The sequence below is a fragment of the Pteropus vampyrus genome, unplaced genomic scaffold, assembly GCF_000151845.1.
Source record: "Pteropus vampyrus isolate Shadow unplaced genomic scaffold, Pvam_2.0 Scaffold65, whole genome shotgun sequence".
Lineage (NCBI taxonomy): Eukaryota > Metazoa > Chordata > Mammalia > Chiroptera > Pteropodidae > Pteropus > Pteropus vampyrus.
Genome location: NW_011888846.1, coordinates 3,586,011 through 3,602,660, shown reverse-complemented (window position 1 = coordinate 3,602,660; position 16,650 = coordinate 3,586,011). Strand labels below are relative to the sequence as shown.

Genomic DNA, 16,650 nt, shown 5'->3' with positions numbered 1-16,650 from the left:
CTGCGGGACCCGGACGACAGTGTCCGGTTCTCCTGTTACTCACGACAAAGCGGGCAGGTGTGCTGGTGTGGGAAGGGCTAGGTCCCCGGAACCAGACAGACCTGACTCCACTACTCGTTAGCTCTGTGATCGTGGGTCATTTTACACCTCTACACCTCAGTGTCCACGTCTGTAAAATGGGGACGATATTCCTACCTATGTGTGTGGAATGAAATAATATGCATCGAAGCATGGGGCACAGGCTAAGTGTTTAACAAACGACTAGTATTGATTTTTACTCTTTAAAGCCATCCCCATGGCCCTGAGCAGTCTCCACCCTCTAAACCCTGAGGATGCTGGGGTGTTACCGGAGTCCTGTCACAAAGGGTACCGTGGCTGCTTGTGGGATCCTCCCCGACATGAGCTGGAAGAGGGTCTGCAGTGGGTCGTTGAGCGCCAGCGTGCTGGTGAAGCTGCGGAGAAAGGTGACCGTGAGTGGGGACCAAGCCCGCCGAGCCTTTCGCCCACCACCAACGAGGCACAAGGCCTCGTACATTCGCATTTGATTTTAGCAGCTTCATTTTGGAACGTGACTTTCTCTTTGCTTTCAATCGTGGCTTCGTCACATCCACTTTGGTGGCGGGGAGGCCATGGCAGGATCTTCACCACACATACCGGGTAGATCTTGCTACTGGTGGAAATTTTCTACCTTTTCTCACTGATGCCCTAAGTCTTGAGGGACCATTTCTGTGTGCCTTCTTCCATCACAGAGATGGGCCGCCAACCTTTCAAAGGCCCCAGCAGTAACCTCCCCTCTGTGAGCCCCTGCTTCCCAGCCCCACCCCCCCAACTCCTGCTCCCTGCCGTAGCCCTCCTCCGCCCCAAGCCCACAGCTCTCAGCAGCAGGTTTTCTGGCTCATCACTAGCCCGGCTCTGTAATGCTTTCACTCACAAGCACTAAAATAGCCATTTTCAGTAACCAAAGAGCCGTAGAACAGGGACCAGCAATGATCGGCTGATGACAAACCATAGGATGTGCTTAACAAGGATGTAATAAGCTCTATAGCTGATTTGAGATTTAAGCACACTCAGAAAGAGTTATTTTTCACAATTCACTGGGCACCATTGAAAATCAATGGCCCAAAGCCAAAACCTGCAGTGGAGATGTACATGGATGTAGGATGCTCGTTTCTAAAACCCCCCCAAAAAACAGTCCCTCAGAACACTGACTTGTACATAATGGCGCCCTTGCTGGGGCCTCAGACCACTGATCGTGTCGGAGCTTCAGAGTTCCTCCCCCTTCCAGTCCCTGAACGTCACAAAGTGCACAGGGTGGCGCTAGGCCCTGGGAAGACTGCCGTTTAGAACAGTAAGGAGACTTGATGGAGGCCCTCGTGGAGAACGGGCGCCCAGGGAGTGTGACAGCCGTTAGCCGCACAGACTGAACTTAGAGTGGAGTGTCCCTCTTAGCCAGCTCTCTGCTCAACGGGATGTATGGCCAATTCAAATGTCGGTGAAGCTGAGAGGGTAGCTTCACTAGAAGTTGAACGTGGTGAGGTAACGTCCTCTCAGTACCTGACCCAAGCCTGCTTCTTATGGGAGGGTCCCCGCACCCCATCCCTGCCACGTACTCATGGATGGCTGCCAACCCATGGATGCCAGCTGGAGCCTGAAGGACTTAACTCAGAATCCTTCTCCAGCAACCCTTATCCCCACTGGCTCCATTTGATCCTGATTCTCTTTTGCCATTTCATCCCCCTTACTCCAAACTCCTGACCATGTTCTCACACTTCCATTGCTCTCTTGTTTTGGTTTGGACATTCGTCCTGGTCCACCCTGGCCCCCGGATCGCGGTGTGCCAGCGTGATTTCTGACTACACGTCCCCCTTCGGCCTGGTCTCGTCATCGCCCACAGCCCTAGATGAAGACTTCTGCATCTAGTTTCTAGTCCCATGAACCCCTTTCCCTACCACAGCTCATGGTCCTGCTACCCCATGCCCCCATCTTCTTCCCGGCACCCATAACCCCACTGCAAGACTAAGCGGGGACATGTGCTACCTGTCAGTCCTCAGGCTCTGTCAGTTAACTGTAACGATTACTCCTATTCCCTCACTGATGGAATGATCTAGAACAGCCCCTCCCAAAGAGAGAAAGCTACCACAATGTAGAAACCTACTTATTTTTTGGAAACACTGACCCTGGGAAATGTTACTCAAATGTTTTATTCGGTTTAGCAGATAGAAAGGATGTGTCTGTCTGTGTCTAGGTTATAAGACTCAGGAGAAGAGAGACGTGACATTCAGTTCAGAAAAGGGAAAACTGGAAAGATGCTGAGAGTATGGAGCTTCTCGGTGCATCTTGCATTTCTCCCCACTGTCACCCCGCCCCCCACCTTCGGTGGGGAGGCCTCTCCGCTCCATGGGTCTCCACTGCTAGTCCCCAACTCACCTACTCATAACCCAGCTGTAGGTCCTTGGGTCCATCTTGCTGGACAGGAACAAAGCATGACCCCACAGGTGGTTCTTCATGGCCCACTCCAAGGCTTCCTGAAAACAAAAGCATCACGTTCGATATTGCCTCCTCGCCTTCCTCTAACGACAACGAATGCCGTGCTTAGGTACTACTGCCCCTTGAGCAGTCGAGGCCGGGCTTCCGCGAAGGTTCTCAGAGCCTCACAAGTGAACGTGAAAAAGAAACCGTGGGGAAACGAGCTTTAACTGGCGCGTATTTCTCTCTCCAAGTTGTCCCCTTATCTTCACTTTATGAAAACGCATAACGCTATCGCATTAGCTCCCCCTCAGACACAGTTTCCAGCCAGCCTTCTCTCTTCAGCAAAAATCACACAACACTTTCAGGAACCTAAGTACCAAAATCAAGAGAAGAACTCCACCCCAAGGGCCGAGTCTCAAAATACAAATAGCAATATGGTATAGTCGGCCCTCCACATCCATGGTTTCAGCATCCCCAGATTCAACCAACTTCATACACTGCTGGTGGAGTCCATTGATACAATCTCTAAAATGGCAAATTTTCAATATCTACCAAAATTAGAAACCATATACCCAACATTTTCTAGAAAGTTCTATATACACTATCCCACACAGGAAAAAATGACTATGGTTATTCCTTGCAGCATTGTTTGTAATAGCAAAAGACTGGAAATAATCTAAATACCAATCTATAGAGGTTTAGTTAAATTAATTATAACTGATCTATGGAGACCTAAGCATCTATAAGATAAAATGAGAAAGACATTTATATGTAGTAAGGAGGAGGGATCAGCAAAATGTGGCCTGAAGGCCAAAGTCGGCCTACGAGCAAAGAATACTTTCTACATTTTTAAGTGATTGAGGGGGAGGGGGAAATCTAAAGTAGAATAATATTTCATTACACATGAAAATGATAAATAATCCAAATTTCTATGTCCATAAATGAAGTTTCACGGGAACACAGCCACATTTATTCATTTCCCTGTTGGCCGTGGCTGCTTTTCGCACGAGAGCTGCAGAGCTGAGCTGTACTGTAATTACAACAGAAACACTAGGCCCTGTGAAGCCTAAAATATTTACCGTGTGTCCTTTTACAGAAAAAAATTTTGCCACCCCCATTTTGGGTTTTTTTTTAGGTTTTTTTTTTCATTGAAAACCGGAGGTTGAAAAAATTTTTGGTGGTTTGGTTTTAGGAAAAAAAGGAGAAAATAATCATATGCATAAAGTATCTCTGGATATTTCAGAGAGAAACTGAGTGGCTGGGGTAGGGGAACCATTTCCCCTTTAATCTTTTCATTTTTTTAATCGAATTTATTCAAATTGTTTTTAATCATATATTCAAATGTTTAAGTTAACGTAAAGCATGAGTTCAACTTTGAGATGAAACGAGGCATAAAAAATAGGTAAATATGTGAGGTGATAGGTGTGTTAATGAACTCTTTGCAATGTATGTGTCTATCACGTCGTCACGTTGTATGCTTTAAATGTCTTACCCTATTATGTGTCAAATGTACCTCAGTAAACATTTGAAATAAATAAATATAAAAATTAAAATAGCCTAACTCGCATATCGGATAATTAAACAAGGCCGTGTTGCATCTGTCGAATTAAAGTATTCAATGTTGTAGGTATACCTTAGATATAGGGGGTCGGGGTATCGCCTGTAAACAAACTTTCTGGAAACTAAGTGTATCGATGAAGAACTTTTTAAAAGTGTATGCCCTTCAACCCAGTAATTTCACTTCTAGAAATCTCTTCTAAAAAATACTAAAAAGACCCACTGAAGACTTACATGACAAGACGTTCAAACTGTCTAATTCATCACGGATGACAAAAAGGTAGACCGCTCACACAGTAAACAACAGTGGATTGGTTAAATAAAATATGATGCCCTCATCTGAGGGAATTTGGCCCAACCATTTTTTAAAGGGTGCATTTTAATGCCGTGGGACTATTTCACAGTATAATCTTAAGGAAAAATAGAGGAATAACAGTATATGCAATTTAATTTGATTTTTAATATATATGCCTATAAAAATGATGGAAGTAATTATATCAAAATGTTAACAGGTATTGCCTTTTAGTGGCAGCACTACGAGTGTTTTAAAATTTTATTCTTTGTACCTCTCTGAGCTTCTTAAGTGCTATAACATGAGAACACATTGCTGACATAATTGGGGGAGGACGGAGTGGGGGGTGGGATGCCGGTCACTTTTTTAATACAAGCCTGACGGGGTACACTTGCCTTCTTCCTTCCATAGTAGAGCAGTTTGGTGAATTTCTCCACGATCTGCGCCGGCGTCTCCACGCTGGGGGGACTCTCCCCGGTGAGCAGGTTGGGGGACCCCGAGCTGAGCACTGGCCAGTCGTCATCGGTGAGGGTGATGAGGTTAGCCACAGGCGGCTGCCTCTTGTACTTCTCCAGCTTCCTGCAGTCTTGCATCAGCAGCTCCGCAATGTCTGACCCCACCATGGACTGCAAGACAAAGAGGATCCTCACGCAGGCGGCCCAGGCTGAAGAAGGACGGCACCAAACGCCTGCCTTCCCCAAAAGGAGGCCTGTACTGTATGCAGTGCTGTATCTCAAACTTCACCTTCACTGTCGTCGTGATTGTCTGCCTGTCAAGAGCCACGAAGGTTGCCAGGAATAGGCACATTCTCACAGGTGTACTATTGGGCTGGTGCACAATAACCCAGGCCAGCGGAGAGTGGCAGGAGAAAGGTCATTGTCAGCAAACTGGCGTTGACATCTGAGCAATCTTTTCCTTCCAGGCCATTTGTTGCTTCTTTAATGTTACCTCTTACAATCATGCCATGAGCCGAATCTTATTTGTCCCAGGAAGGCTTAAATTTCAATCCAGCCCACTCCTGCCCGCTCAGCAGAGAGGCAACACTCACCCCGTTCTGCCGACACAGGAGAACCAACAGCTGCCACAGCAGAGCCGAGTCTCTGCTCCCTGGTGTCTCAGATCTGCGACTCTGAATGGCTTTCTGCTGGCAAAACGTCATGATGTCCACCTTGTGTACGTCCTCCCTATGGAGAGATTTCAGGGAGTGAGGCGTGAGTGGCAGGCGGGCTCTGCCCCCCAAGCCCCCAGGCTCCTCCTGCAGTGCGGGACACTGGCTGGCGGGGCTGAAATGAAGCCTGACCACCCAGGACGGGGCCGGTAAGTCTGCAGGTAGAGGACAGTTGATTCCTTGTGGAGCAGTCTCTCTCTTACAAACTGTCTCCATTCTACAGATGAGGAAACTGAGGCCCAGACACCTGAAATGACGGCTGAGGGCGGCAGGTGAGAGCACAGACTTTGGAGTCAGATGACCCTGACACATCTCGCTTACACAACTTTCTCACCTCCTCTGAGCCTCAGCTTTTCCCCCTAAGATAGAGATCATTTAAAAATCTACCTCCATACAAAAAGGGAACGAGCACATTGTACGGCATATATCAAGTGCTCGATAAATGGGCAGTATTAATTGCTTGAGACCGTTTAACATAAGCAACACCCAGCTGGGACCAGCGCCCTAATTCCCAAATACCCAGTGTGTTGCTCTACCCACAGCTTACGCCGGAGTGTAAGAACTACAGATGCACTCATGTTAATTGAAGGAGCTGTCAAAATACGAGATGGGGATTTTCTTGGAAGGGGAAATGAAGGATAGGAATACATTTATATAGTGATGTTGCTATCTAAAGGGCTTCCACATGCATTATCCCACTTGATTCTCACACTCACCGCCTGGAGTAGGTACAGCTGGCTTTACATCATTTCTTAAAGGATAAACTAAGGCTAGAGAGGGCTAACTAATCTGCTCGCCATGGTATCTCTAGTTAGTAGGATGCCCAGGACCCAGACCCTCTGCCCCCAGCCAGGGCTCTCCACTGCAAAAGACTCTCTGAATATTTACCAGAAGCGACTAGGCATTTAAAAGCAGTTTTAAGTCAGTCCTGCAGAGGGCAGACTTGCACGCTGTCCGGGAACTCAGCCGGGACCATGCTATTTCTCCAGAAAAAGGAAAGCCTTTTTCCCACTATGATGCACTCGTCTGTGATTTCCCAGTCTGTGCCTCACTTTTCCACTATGGCCTACGAGTACACGGTACGCTAAAACCTCCCATCATGTAGCCTCTGCAAAATGAAACGAATTTCAGATTTTAAACTTCACATTAATTTTTCTTTCTGCCCTTCAGCTATTGAATTGCTTGTCAAAATGACTCAGGTCACGTTTGGCTCTGTATGGCAACACAGAGAATTCTACTCCAAAGGGGATAGATATTTTCTTTCAAAGAAGCCAAGAACAAATCTCCCAAAGTCCTGTTCTGGGCAGGAAGACTTTGTAGGTTTCAAAAAAAAACAAAAAAAAAACCCTTACTCAGTGGCTCATATGGTAATTTTACCCGATCAGGGGTCCTGAGAAAGTTCTCATCTCTTCTTGTTCCTCAGAATCATTAAGAATAACCTGGAACAAAGATCAGATTTGCTCTTCAAGACGATGGCCACCGATGCGCTTTCAGTCAGGTCCAGTAACAGAGCCCGAGGCTGTGGCCCCAAGGTGTATCTCAGTGCCTTACGAAGAAAGCAGAAGGACAAATGTGAGTTCTCCAGTTACTGAAATCGAGCTAAGGGCATCTCAAGAAAACGTAAGTCTAACATTCCTGCACCTACACACACTCCAACCAATGGGGTGCATGGCCCAGTGCGCATTCCTGGAGATGCTCGGGCAAAGAGCAGCCGAGACAGCATGCCAATCCTGAAGACACGGATCTCGTTTACCTCCATGCTGTGCAGTTCAACAAGGGCTGTTTGCCCATCACTGAGCGAGCCGGAACCCACGCACACCAGCTGGCCTCCTGGCCCAAAACTCACAGGCACGTGAGGGACGTAGAACTTCATGGGCGCCTTGGGACCAGCCGCCGAGACAGCCTCTAACGAAGAGACACAGGTGGAGACTGTCAGCATGACTGCCACTGCTTTTCTTGGAAACAAACCACAGACACGTTTCTGTCCAAATTGCACCTGGGATCCAGGTACGATTCTGAGTGGTTAGAAGAAGCCCATGCTCCTAGTCAGATTTCAGCGCCCTGAGAATGTCAGAAGATAATGCAAGGATTTGATGCTTAGTCCAAATGGCAAGGCACCAGGCCCAGACTCTCGGTGATAGTGAGCAGCTGGGACTCTTGACAAGTCTCCTACCTCCAGACAACGCAGTTACACTTTGTGGCTTGCCCCTGCTTTACCAAACTGACTCTAGTCCTCACTTCCTTCACTTGTTACCTAAAAGTGCCTCCCCTCCCAGCCAGCTGATGGCTAGGGACAGGGTTCCCTTCCAAGAATCAGCTATACTGCAATCTCCAGTACGAGAGAAGGTAGGAGACGGAGCCAACGCCGACCACTCTGTCCGGGAGACCTTCAGAAGCAAATGGGGTGGAGGAGGATCCACCTTCGGAAACCCAGGGTAAGTAACTTCCTAAGAGACCTGCCACCCAGCCATCTTTCCATCAGACTCAACCAAGCCCTTTGACCAGCTCAGTACCCACCGGCCTGCACGGGACTCCAAGCTGCTGCAGCCGTGGGGTGGTACAGCTCAGAGGCGTCCGCCATGTACTGACTGAGCTCACAGCTGCTGGAGCTGAGACCGGACTCGTGCTGCTGGAGAAGGTTGGACTCATTGGTCAGTGCCGGCTGGAAGTTAAAAATAATGGAAACACACAGAAGAATCAAAGGCAGTTTCAGAGCAATGTCCTCCCAATTGCTCCTGCAGAGATACAAAATTCGAGCTTTCAAATAAATACAGTGAATATTGAAAGGAAAAGAAGGGATAATTCAACTGATGGGTGTTTGCTAAAGGATGCATGTGGCCCAGTGGACAGTGCAGGCCCTGGGGCCAAGAGGCCTGGGTTCAAGTCCCAGCTTTGTCAATGCCGAGCTGATATAACCTTGGACAAGTGACTTAGGCTCTCTAAGCTCTGTACCCTCACCTGTAATAAAGATAATCCTATCTGCCCTGTGCTTTCCCTGGGGATACAGGTATACAGGAAGTTCATGGAACTTACATTCTGGGAGGATACAAATAAAACAGTGGATGCAAAAGTTCTTTGCACACTGTAAAGTGCTGTGCCTGTGGGTGGCTGCTGTTATCATGCTGTCATTACTATTAGTCATAATAATATGTACCCTGCCCTGTTAAGCATGAGTTATGGAGAAGGAACTTTTCTCAAAAATCATACAAATCCAATCAGGAAAACAAAACTTATACAAGCCTTTGAAAAATGAAGGGCTTGTCTCTAAAGCATCTCTGCAATTTTTCTGTAAATCTAAAATTATTCTAACATAAAAAGTTTATTTAAGAAAATTTAACAGCTCCATTTTCTGTGGCCCAGCTGGGATACACAATAAGATTTTAAAAGACAGAGGGAAAAGTCAAGAAAGGTTTCAGGCTCTGCTTTTCAGTTTTGAATTAAAAGATTCTGGCAGCTTCCTGCTTCCTGGGTAAACCAAATTGCTAGTTCACTGGGGTCCTGGTGGCAGCCTCTTCTCTTTCCTAGAACCTCAGAGTGACCTAGGTGACATTTCCTGATCCAGCCTATTTGACAAAAATGCAGAAAGACCGCAGCATGGCCCCGAACCATAAAATTGAAACAGGAAGGCAGGGAGAAGGGGAAGTGTGAGTGGAGGTTCTGCCAAGCGAGGAAGAACTGGTCACCCCAGACTGCTGGCCACTGGAGCACAAGGGCTCTGCCCCGCCATTGCTGACCATGTTGGTTGTGAGGTGCCGTCGCAGGCCACCAGCCCCCATGTCACTTCTGGTTACCTTATTCCTCTGGGCCCCAGTTAGCAGACTCTCTGGGAGCAGGTCCCCAGGCCTCTCCTGTCCAGAGTTAGAGGCGAGACTGTCTTTATAAGGGTTCTCATTCTGCGATCTGCAGCAAAATGACAGGGACAGGTGAGAGGGGGTCCTGGGCAAGCCAGCAAAGCTAAGCTGCTCTCTGCTGGAGGCTGTTTTGTTGCAAAGTGTAGGCAGGTGTCAGGTTGGCCTGTGTGCCACCAGGAGAAGCACTGTCCTTCCATTAGCCACCTCATTCTATTAATGCCAGAAAAACAGGAGCTCCCGCACGTCAGTCTCTCCGCAGCTCAGACTGGCTGGGCTTGGAAACCACATCTCAGAGGAGAGGCTCTCTCTTCGTAGGGTCCCTGTTGACAGCTGGCCCAGGCCATGCTGGGCTGCTCCCACATCCTTGGGAACAAGACTCCCACATCCCAGAACGGAAGCAGACGGGTTTCCGGAGATGGGGGCCCGGCACGAGATGTCATCAGATTTTCCTAACACAGCCTGAGTTTGGCCAAATCGTGTTGAACCGACCTCCCCTGTCACACTTACCGGAACTGGGTCTCATGATTCGTTCCAAAAGGACTGTGCTGGTTTTCACGATGATGGTCACTGATGTACTTTTGATCGCGACAATCTTCATGCCAGGTATAAGGTCTCGCTTGCCTTGGCACTGCACCCTCAGAGAAAGCAAAATAACGCAGGTCACTTCCTGTTCCTAAAAGTTCAGAAAGACGCTAGCAAGTCGTGAAGCAGAGTTACTGGAACATAGCAGGTATGAAAACATTCGCCAAATTGAATAAAATGGATCAGTGAGAGCTAATGATAAAAGTCCCTAAGATGCCTCTCAGTCCTCCCTGAACCAACTAGCATGGCTCTACACAATTGAGCAGTGGCGTGTGTGTGTGTGTGCGTGTGTGTGCGTGTGTGTGTGTGCGTGTGTTCAATGCTGAAACAGATTTCTCTCTGCTGGCAGATCAGAAGCTGCCATTAGCATATACCTAAAGCCTTACTGGTGTGTAGAATATGAATTCCCATTGATGCTTATCTGTACTCTCAGGGTAAATGATGGTGAAACTCATTACAGCCCAATCACTCACTTGATGTTAAGAACTGACCTCACTGTTCGGTGGTCAGAAACTATAATCTTGGCCATAATGAGAAGCAGAAGAAAAAATGTGGATGAAGTGCAAACGATCCATAATATTAGCAACATAATGATAGTTTCATTGCTATCACCTCCACGTACAAAGAAGAATGACTCCTTTCTAGCTCATCTCCTCGAGACATTTAACATAGTGTCTTTGTTGTGACCTCATCTGGTCTGGCCAAGAAAGAATTGGTGGGGTGTGGACTCTACCTTAGCTGGGCAGGGTGCCCAAGGCATCTGAGGATCTGAACATGGCTCTGTTGACCTCTGCCCTGACTATCAGACCAACCACATCAGCCCGAAGGCTTCTGGGAGATCATGCCATACCTCTTTCTTCCGGTAGCTGCTGCGGACGTCCATGGTAGTAATAGCTGCCATAAGCATATTCTTCCCTTAGAGCTGAAGCATGATAGCTCTGATAGGGATCCTCGATGCCTGGCCTAGAATATCACAAAGCGGGCCAGTCATTCAAGGATGACTGTGGTAAAGAGAGAAACCAACGGAAGGCTGGACAAACTAAATGACTTCAGAGGACAGAATCGTGACCTCGGTCTAGAATCTGCTTAACAGCCACAGGTAATTCTGGATCCTACGAATGGAAAATCCAGACTCAGAGCAGGGTTGGGGCTGCTGTTTTAGAACCAGGCTGGGATTTTTAGAGCAAAACTATCTCTCATTCTCCTTCCCCACGATCCCTCTTACTCCTCAACTATGCACCTCCAATGACGCAAGATCTTATCTTAGAAAACCCTGTCCTGAGATGACTGTGGAAGTACCCAAAATGCCCCTGTAATTCCCATGCATATTACAGATGGCAACAAGATGGAAAAGTAAGGTTGGATTATCTGGAATCTAATTGCCTTTCTTGACTCTGTCCTTAACACATCTTCCTTTGAAAATTCAACAATACAGAAAGAGTTGAAAGGGAAACATCATGTTGTTAGTATTTATCGATTAATAGTTCTTTAGTATTTCATAGGGGCAAAAATTCTTTACCACATTTGTCATAATTTCAATGCTGAATCTGTAGGCAAGTAAATATCACCCCACCTGAAAAAGCTAAAGTAGAACAGATATGGCTTCCAACATTCCGTAAAATATGAAGTCCAGTCTCATCAGTTAGAACTCAGGAGCAGAAATTCCAGATTCTCTAACCTAGAATCGCCTCACTGAGACCTCTTCCTTCTGAACTTGGAGGCTGCAAGCTTATATCTGCTTTCTCTGAGCTCGATTATTTTTTTTTTAAGTTCTCATTCATTCATTTTTTTCCATATACCTGTCACACTCTAGGTACTGTTCTAAGTACTAAGGCCCTCCTTGGTGCTGGTGGTTGTCACACTAAGCCGGGTCAGAGTGGTCCAAAGACCATAAGGAAGTTTTTATAGGGGTTCCTAGGAAAACCTTCCTCAGCGTCTGCATATATTTGTTGCCTTTTGCAATCCCAGGGTAAGACAATCTCATCCGTTCTCTTGAATTTCACCATTTTTTCATTCTTTCTACTCTCTGCCCCACCCTCAACACCCAATCACATGCTGATAGCTTAAGAAGCTCCACGAGGGGACACTGGGGAGGGCAGGGATATTTTTCATCACCAAAATCCAATTTGGGAGAGGAAAGGGTTTAGCTAAGTCGATGTAGTAAGACGAAGAAGAAAAAAAGGAAAGAAGATGAGGAATAAAAAGAACAAGAAGAAGAGCTGGGTCCCATCTGAGGTCTAAAACTATACCTTGAATACAATTGGCTGGGAAAACCACCTTGGTAATAGTCAACGCTGGACGCAGGCTGACGCCAGTCCCCGGGCCTGGACACATAGTGAGGTTGCTGGTGGTCTGCCCTGGGGTCCTGCTGTGGCTGGGGGCTCCCACGGATGTCTTGCCATTGACGGAGCCTCTCTCCATTGTGCCAAGGGTGAGGAACAGGCCGACGATATCCCTCTCTCCGAAGGGCTCGGTTAGGGTCCAGTGATGGCGCTGTGGGCCTTCCCCATGGCCGTGGTGGCCGCTGGGGAGCCCAAGGTTCCATCCCTGACCCTCTGAATTTCTCTCTTGCTTTGAGTCAGTTGTGTAGTTATTTTATTCTCCTGCAGAAAAAAGAAAAGGACCCCCCCAAGTTATCGTTATTTTAGGCTTATATCCAAACATGATGGTTGCTTGGGTTTTATTTTAAAAAGCACTTACAGTCCTCAAGATCTTCAACCTAAAACAAACTACATAGGCACTGATATAGAGATATGTGGAAAAAATCTCAAGTAGATTCATGAAATACATAACAGTCTAGACAACTCTATTGACGTTGCTTTAGAAATCAAAAAGTATATTTAGAGCAATAATAGATGTGGGAGGCATGGGAGACAGACAGCAGTAATAGATGAATTTTCAAAACACGATCGAAGCATTCCAGTTAAATAAATGTTCATTTATTCCACTAGCAAGTGTCTATGGAGGCCCTATGCTATCATAGACAGAGAGCAGGCCTTAGATGGAGCTAGACCAGAGTGCAAATCCTAACTCTGCCTATCAGCTAGTTAATGTTTTCAAGCCTCAATTTCCTTATTTATAAAATGGGGAGCATAACGACTAGCTTGCAGGGTTACTGTCAGAGTCAGAGATGACTTAGGAAGTACTCACTGCCTGGCTCATGGTTAATTGTTCAATCAGCAGTAGTTAGTATCATCAGAGGGAAGGATTAGGGTAGTGTGAGTAGCTGACGACATTCCCTAAACAAAAAGAAACTTAAATTGACCTCAAGAGACATCTTTTCTGAATCCTCCAATTCACCTCTTAGAAGAATTTGGCCCTATAATAAGGCAGCGCCTGTCCCTCTTCCAGAGTACCCAACGAGACGAAAGTTTGGGATTGCTTCCACGACCAACTGGAGAGCTGCGTCTCAGTGGTCCTCCCGGCTGGAGATTTGAAAACCTAGAAGTCTCCCTGGCCTCAAAGTCATTTTCTTCAAAATGGGAAATAGCTCCAGAGGACAGACCGCCTTCCGAGTTCCTCTGCCCACTTTGCAGAGGTGCACCTGCACACACTACACGTCGCTCCCCGCTCAGGGGTCCCCTTGTTAGCTCAGTAAGACCCTCTGCTTTTTCTCCCTTAGGAACTGTTTTAAGATGAAAGATTCTGGTGAAATCACATTAGCTTGCTCCCACTCCCAAAGCTCCCAGCCTAATATAAAAATTCACATCAGAACAAAAGGTCAGAGGGTACGTGTTGAAATCACTCTGCTCAGATGCCATGGAGCCAGGGTCCACAGCTACGAGCCGAGAGCTGTGAGCAGAATCCACCCAAACAGCAAGGCACCGAGTCCCTTTCTCCTCAAGATCTGTCACAGCTCAGGAAAACTTGCACCTTCCTGTCTGAGTCAACCCACCTCCTTGAACAAGCCAGATGCACCGAAAGCGTTTACCAGCAAACGCTCCCGAAGGCTAAACGCCCCGGATGCAGAGACAGGGTGCGTGAGTCCCTCGGAAGGCCATGGAATGCGATACCATTTGGACACAAGTAAGCCCAACAAGAAGAAAGCCTTTCTCCTGGTCCCCACATACTTTCACTCTGACAGCCTTCCCTGACTGCAAAAGAGCAATACCCAACCTCTTCCCAAAATCACATCATTTTGTTGCCAAGAAACATCGACTGCAGTAAATCAGACCTCAGCTTATAATTAAGGACACCAAACAAAAAGCACCTAAGAGTCTCAAAAGGAAGGCATTACATCTACAGTGACAAGTCTCACTTGCACGTTCACTTAAATGACCTTCTCTGGCCCCAGTTAGGGCAATATTGCCTTTCTCAGTCTGATGGCACAGCAAGCACAGGTAAGAGAGGGAAAACCAGGGAGCCAGCGTTCGCACACACCTGCTCTGACGCCTTTCCTTCAGTGCAGCTCCAGGAACCTGGCCCAAGAGTGTCCCCTCTCTTCGTGGAGACTGTCAAAGTCCAGGTGCCACATCTACCAAGACTTACCTGGCCCTCAAATCTACAGCCAGTCAGTTACCTTTGTAACTGCCCAGTCTCCATGGAGCTGATTCACTAGGGCAAAGTACGGCCCAGCCACCTCATGTGGGACAGAAATGACCTGGCGTATTTGCTCAGAACCCTGTCAGAGGCTGGTGCTTCTGTTTGCCTGGTTGTGGGCTGAGCCAGGTTCGCTCACAGAAGAAAGCATCCAGCCCCCCACGGCAAACAAGGAACAGACAGGCCAGGAGAGGAAATGCAGAAAGCCCTGAGGTGGCCTGGCTTGGTGACAAGAGCAGGTCTTCATTGACTCAGGATCCCTACCACTGGCTGGATCTCTCACTTAACCTCTCTAAGTCTCAGTTTCTTCTCTATAAGAGGAATAATAATACTTAGCTTATGAGTATTACTGTGAGGATGGTATATAAATAAGTATACTCTATAAATACGTGTCTTCTTTTCCTTTCAAAAGAGATGAGCTGTTTCTACTGGTCGAAGCAGGGGTACTCACTCACTGGTGGGCTGCGAATACCTGGTCTGTCTGGTTTGGGTTTTTTTTCTCATTCATGTTTCTCTCCATTGGGTTCTGGTCGTATGTCAAGTGTGTTACGTAAAGGGAAGGCAAATTCAAATGCCCAATATTGAACTGAAAGCACTGAAAAGATTCTATTAGAATAAGAAAATAATTTCTTGCATTTAAAAATATATTCGTTCATCATTATTAAGGTAAACACAGAGAAGCTCGTGTCCCCTTTTGAATTAATACTTTAAAATTCAGCATAGTATCATGTTATACACCTTAAACTTACGCGATGTTACATGTCTATTCTTTCTCAATATAGCTGGGGAAAAAATAAACTTCAAGTTCTAAAGCGGCTCACATAGTTGATTCTGTCTTTCAGCAAACACTTACTTAGTGTCAGCTATGCGCCAGAATGTGACACATAGAAACGTGAAGGGCAGAGTCCTCGCCTTCGAAAAGCCTGGGGCATGTTGTTTCCTCTCACGTTGTTACTAGCCCGGGGGAGACCACGGTGGGTGGGTGTCGTGGTCAGATAAGGTAATGTGCCTAGACCACAGGGTTTTGTCCCAGCCTTCGATGGCTCCTAAGACCTGGCAACCGACTGTAGAATTCTCTGACGGTGGAAATGGTTTCCTACCCCGCTGGTGGGCCACGATGTTTGGTTGGCTAATAGCTACACTGCCGTTTTCAATCCTCCTGGGGACAGGTACTGGCGAAGGACACACACATCGGCAGCAGGGGTCAGAACGTGGTTGATTATGACACTGACTCAGATATCGAATTACTTGTTCCGATGTATCACAGTGACACTCGTGGAAGCCTGATGTAACTCTTTTAGCTTAGGACATAACGTTAGTCCTGCCCTGTAACACCTACCACATAACTGGCACGTTAAGTTTGGAAGGGACCTCAGAGACTATCTTAGCAACTTCACTTGACTGATGATCAAACAAAGACCCGGAGAAGTGATTTACCCAAGATTGCAAAGCTAACCAGAAGCTCAGTCAGGATGATATTGATGTCTCGCACTGGGCTGAAAAGAGCTATCAAATATTCAAGAATTTGGTGAGGTAGTAGTAAAACCGCTAGTAATTTGAAATCTAACACGGTAGGAATATTTACATAGAAACTGAGAAATGTGCAAAGCAAGGTGTTTGCTGTTGTTTTCAGAAAGCCGGTTTACCAGCCAATTACAATCCCAGACTCACAGTCCCTAATCGTGTTCTTTCAACTACAGAATCGTCATTCTGTTAGTCCCCTTCACTGTGCATCTCTGGTTTAAACATCTAGCTCCGATACTCTAAATGCTTCTTTTGTGACATCCCAAAGCATCTCTGATTATCTCAAGAGTTATTATAAAACTCCTCAAACACTCACCAACCAACATTAATTGTAATTAGCTTTCATTATTATATATAGACATACGGCACTGGTTTCAGTGTCCTCGTGTGATCCCTTAGGATCCCTCATGTTGGAACAGCTACGATCCTCATATTATCACTTCCCCAGATACCCTGTCCTCAGGCCTGATGCCTGCTCTGCATTTCAACCATCCACCAGCATCGGAGGCCTGGTCGCCTGCTAATTTCTGTGAATTTCCTTCCCCAGTCCCTGTCTTCTTTCCCAAATGCCAGACCACTGATGAGGATCGTACTCCAAACAGGAGTGACTACGCTGGTTCGACATTTGTCTACAAAACTATCATGACCGCTAATAATGCTGCTAATCT

At 46.8% G+C, this 16,650-nt stretch overlaps 1 protein-coding gene and 1 long non-coding RNA gene across 2 annotated transcripts in view; both read right to left on the bottom strand.

The window, feature by feature from the left end:
- The window catches only part of SEC16B (SEC16 homolog B, endoplasmic reticulum export factor), a 15,478-nt gene extending 3,014 nt beyond the window's left edge, over positions 1 to 12,464 (bottom strand). The window contains exons 1-11 of the mRNA XM_023531270.1: positions 12,169 to 12,464; positions 10,770 to 10,882; positions 9,845 to 9,965; positions 9,278 to 9,386; positions 8,004 to 8,148; positions 7,240 to 7,391; positions 6,864 to 6,925; positions 5,367 to 5,502; positions 4,714 to 4,944; positions 2,428 to 2,525; positions 371 to 452 (exon numbers count right to left, since the gene is read on the bottom strand). Coding sequence (XP_023387038.1) covers positions 371 to 452; positions 2,428 to 2,525; positions 4,714 to 4,944; positions 5,367 to 5,502; positions 6,864 to 6,925; positions 7,240 to 7,391; positions 8,004 to 8,148; positions 9,278 to 9,386; positions 9,845 to 9,965; positions 10,770 to 10,882; positions 12,169 to 12,464 — 1,545 coding nt within the window. The remainder of the gene's footprint in view (positions 1 to 370; positions 453 to 2,427; positions 2,526 to 4,713; positions 4,945 to 5,366; positions 5,503 to 6,863; positions 6,926 to 7,239; positions 7,392 to 8,003; positions 8,149 to 9,277; positions 9,387 to 9,844; positions 9,966 to 10,769; positions 10,883 to 12,168) is intronic.
- A 20-nt stretch (positions 12,465 to 12,484) lies between these two features.
- LOC111740544 overlaps positions 12,485 to 16,650 on the bottom strand; it is a 15,559-nt gene continuing 11,393 nt past the window's right edge. Inside the window, exon 3 of the long non-coding RNA XR_002780642.1 lies at positions 12,485 to 12,522. This is a non-coding gene — a long non-coding RNA (uncharacterized LOC111740544). The remainder of the gene's footprint in view (positions 12,523 to 16,650) is intronic.